This window comes from Colobus angolensis, unplaced genomic scaffold (genome assembly GCF_000951035.1).
Source record: "Colobus angolensis palliatus isolate OR3802 unplaced genomic scaffold, Cang.pa_1.0 Scaffold1191, whole genome shotgun sequence".
Taxonomy (NCBI): Eukaryota; Metazoa; Chordata; class Mammalia; order Primates; family Cercopithecidae; genus Colobus; species Colobus angolensis.
In genome coordinates, this window is record NW_012113042.1 from 16,398 (window position 1) to 18,593 (window position 2,196).

Sequence of the window (2,196 nt, forward strand, 5' to 3'; positions counted from 1 at the left end):
GTCTCGGCCTCCCAAAGTGCTGGGATTACAGGCTTGAGCCACCGCACCCGGCCAACTTGAATATGTTTTAAGGATACATAATCTTTGCTGCCATGTTATTAACTTGAAACTTAATTGAACTAGGAACTGGCAGCAAAAGAAGATATACTTATTTGGAAAATTGACTTTGGCTGATTTGTTACTGATTTCATTCTATTTTGATGTGAAACCGCTTTCTATGTTTAGAACATCGGGTCAGAAGTTGAGATTTCCACTATTGAGAAACAACGGAAGGAGCTGCAGTTGCTCATTGGAGAATTAAAAGATCGAGATAAAGAGCTCAATGACATGGTTGCAGTGCACCAGCAACAGCTTCTTTCATGGGAAGAGGATCGGCAGAAAGTGTTGACATTGGAAGAACGTTGCAGCAAATTAGAAGGTCAGAAATACATTCAGTGACAACAGTTATGCACTCCTTTGTGCTAACACATTGATGGGCTCATGGGGAAGACAGAGAGGAAGTAAAGACTGCAACCCCTGCTGTCCTCAAGTTTAGGCTCATTGGAGACAGGAGGACTTTATGAACAGTGACAATGGGACAGACACATTCAAATAAAGTAGGACAAGCAAAGTATTTCAGTATAAAAAGGGGGCTGGATAGAGCTCCAGTTAACATGGGGTGAGCACCAGTGGTGAAGCTGAAGTTTTGAACAAGAGTATGAATGAAGATGCCATATGACTAGCCATTTCTCTTAAACTAAGCTGAAAGATTTTAAGCTTTTTGTATTGAACTTGATCTTAAGTTCCTAAAATGGTCATCTTTTAAAATTATAGCTGTCTGGCCAGGCACAGTGGCTCACACCTGTAATCCCAGCACTTTGGTAGATCATTTGAGCTCTGGAGCTCCAGACCAGCCTGGCCAACATGGTGAAACCCCACTTCTACTAAAAATACAAAAAATTAGCTGGGCGTGGTGGTGCACACCTGTAATCTCAACTACTCGGGAGGCAGAGGCACGAGAATCACTTGAACCTGGGCAGCGGAGGTTGCAGGAGCCTAGATCACGATCATGCCATTGCACTCCAGCCTGGGGGACAGAACAAGACCCTGTCTCAAAAAAAAAAAATAAAAGGCCGGGCGTGGTGGCTCATGCCTGTAATCCCAGCACTTTGGGAGGCCGAGGCAGGCGGATCACCTGAGGTCAGGAGTTCAAGACCAGCCTGGCCAACATGGTGAAACCCCACTTCTACTAAAAATACAAAAAATTAGCTGGGCGTGGTGGCACACACCTGTAATCCCAACTACTCGGGAGGCAGAGGCACGAGAATCACTTGAACCCGGGAGGTAGAGGTTGCAGTGAGCCGAGATCACGCCACTGCACTCCAGCCTGGGCAATAGAGGGAGACTCTGTCTCACCAAAAAAAAAAAAAAGAAAGAAAGAAAACAGAAATAAGCTTTGGTGTAATCATTCAGTGGAATATTACCTGGCAATGTTAGTGCACAAACACAAGTTAACTGAGTGAATCTCAGAATCATCATCTTCAGCGAAAAAAGCAAACAGATGAATTCTCAGAATATGATTCCATTTTTATATGGTTCAAATTAAACTATAATTTTGAGGCATGTGGTCACTGGTAAAACTGTAATGAAAAGCTAGGAAGTGATTTACTCGAAGATCAGGGTCATGGCTGGGAAAGTAGAAACTGGAGAGATTATGTTCAGGAAGTGACCTCCAGAGGCTTCCAGTTGCTCACAGTTCTGTTTCTTGATTAGGGGTGATACTGTGCATTTCAGAATAAAAGGTTTTAAAAGAAGATTGTCTTTTAAAAAATTCTCTGGCACACTTTTAGTTTTTAACCACCCATTTTGAAAATAATGCATTTTAAGCTGAAGGTCTGACTACAAATTATTGATGAACTTTCCCTCAGGTGAACTACATAAAAGAACTGAAATAATCAGGTCACTCACGAAGAAGGTAAAATCTCTTGAATCCAACCAAATGGAATGCCAAACTACTCTCCAAAAGACCCAACTACAGCTTCAGGAAATGGCTCAAAAGGCAACGCATTCTTCTCTTCTCTCTGAAGACCTTGAGGTTGGGATTATTTTCTGATAAACTTCACTAGTCCAAATTCCCTTTGTGTTTCAGTTATTGAAAAATTAGAGGCCGGGCGCGGTGGCTCAAGCCTGTAATCCCAGCACTTTGGGAGGCCGAGA

General features: G+C 42.8%; 1 protein-coding gene across 1 annotated transcript in view; it reads left to right on the forward strand.

The window, feature by feature from the left end:
- LOC105501021 (coiled-coil domain-containing protein 62-like) overlaps positions 1–2,092 on the forward strand; it is an 8,889-nt gene extending 6,797 nt beyond the window's left edge. Inside the window, exons 2-3 of the mRNA XM_011926743.1 lie at positions 226–418; positions 1,908–2,092. Coding sequence (XP_011782133.1) covers positions 226–418; positions 1,908–2,092 — 378 coding nt within the window. The remainder of the gene's footprint in view (positions 1–225; positions 419–1,907) is intronic.
- Positions 2,093–2,196: the final 104 nt, after the last annotated feature.